Source organism: Triticum urartu, chromosome 6 (assembly GCF_003073215.2).
Source record: "Triticum urartu cultivar G1812 chromosome 6, Tu2.1, whole genome shotgun sequence".
In the NCBI taxonomy this organism is placed as follows: Eukaryota; Viridiplantae; Streptophyta; class Magnoliopsida; order Poales; family Poaceae; genus Triticum; species Triticum urartu.
In genome coordinates, this window is record NC_053027.1 from 455510363 (window position 1) to 455511555 (window position 1193).

Genomic DNA, 1193 nt, shown 5'->3' on the forward strand with positions numbered 1-1193 from the left:
AAATAGCATTAGTGGGATATGTATTGTTGAAACACATGAAGACCAGGACAAAAGAAAAGGGGGAAACGGAAGGGAAAAATGGGAAAAATGTTATCCAAAGAAAACAGAAAGTAAACTACATGTGTCGAAGGAAGACGGAGTTTGCAGGAACGTTCCAAATTCAGTTGCAAGAACCTCCAAATAAACGCCAACAAGAAAGAAATGAGCATTACTTGCGCGCTTTGCACTCTTATCTCTTGCCTCTCTCAATCCATACATGTAGCTGCTTAGCAGCAGATCATGGACACTATCCTTGCCCATTAGGCCAAGAGAGTGAATCAACGACCAACAAACTTTCAATGGCATCCAACCATCGCCGCTTCCTCCTCTCCGGCGCCGTCTTGCTCTCGGTCCTCGCCGCCGTGGCCGCCCTGGAGAGCGTTGAGGACGAGTGCCGGCCAGGGGTGGCCTTCCCGCACAACGCGTTAGCCACCTGCCACACCTACGTGATCAAACGGGTCTGCGGCCGCGGTCCCAGCCTGCCCATGCTGGTGAAGGAGCGGTGCTGCCGGGAGCTGGCGGCCGTCCCGGATTACTGCCGGTGCGAGGCGCTGCGCGTCCTCATGGATGGGGTGCGCGTGGAGGGTGGCCACGTGTTGGAGGGCCGCCTTGGTGACAGGCGTGACTGCCCGAGGGAGGCACAGAGGGAGTTCGCCGCCACGCTGGTCACGGCGGCGGAGTGCAACCTGCCGACCGTCTCGGGGGTCGGGAGTACACTTGGTGCTACCGGCAGATGGATGACGATCGAATTGCCCAAGTAATGAAGCGGAGTACTCTACTGGCAGATGGAGTACTGTACATAGAATAAAAGTACTCAAGTGAGAACAAATAAATAAAGCTTGTGACTTGTGAGCTGTATGGTGTGGACTGTTAAATTGTTGTGGGTTGATGAATAAAAAGGGTTGGAACAAATTAAATTGTGATCGGTTCATGTACATGCACTGCTGCGGAAATTACAGATTTGATCGCCGCAAACCACTCCGAACCATGAGTCTGCGATTACTGATTAGCATATTGGATTCTCTAACTCTCATCTAAGTAAGAATTATATAACTCTCATCAAACATCTTCAGCATCCGATATGAAGCATCCTTTGTTTTTACCGCATGCTAGTGCGTCGTAGTCATTTTTCGCATTGGCCCCTTTATGTTTCT

General features: G+C 51.0%; 1 protein-coding gene across 1 annotated transcript; it reads left to right on the top strand.

The window, feature by feature from the left end:
• Window positions 1–233: 233 nt before the first annotated feature.
• LOC125512350 (alpha-amylase/trypsin inhibitor-like) lies at window positions 234–891 on the top strand. The gene has a single exon (XM_048677440.1). The coding sequence runs from the start codon at window positions 339–341 to the stop codon at window positions 798–800; it is 462 nt and encodes a 153-aa protein (XP_048533397.1). The 5' UTR covers window positions 234–338; the 3' UTR covers window positions 801–891.
• The last annotated feature ends 302 nt before the right edge of the window (window positions 892–1193 follow it).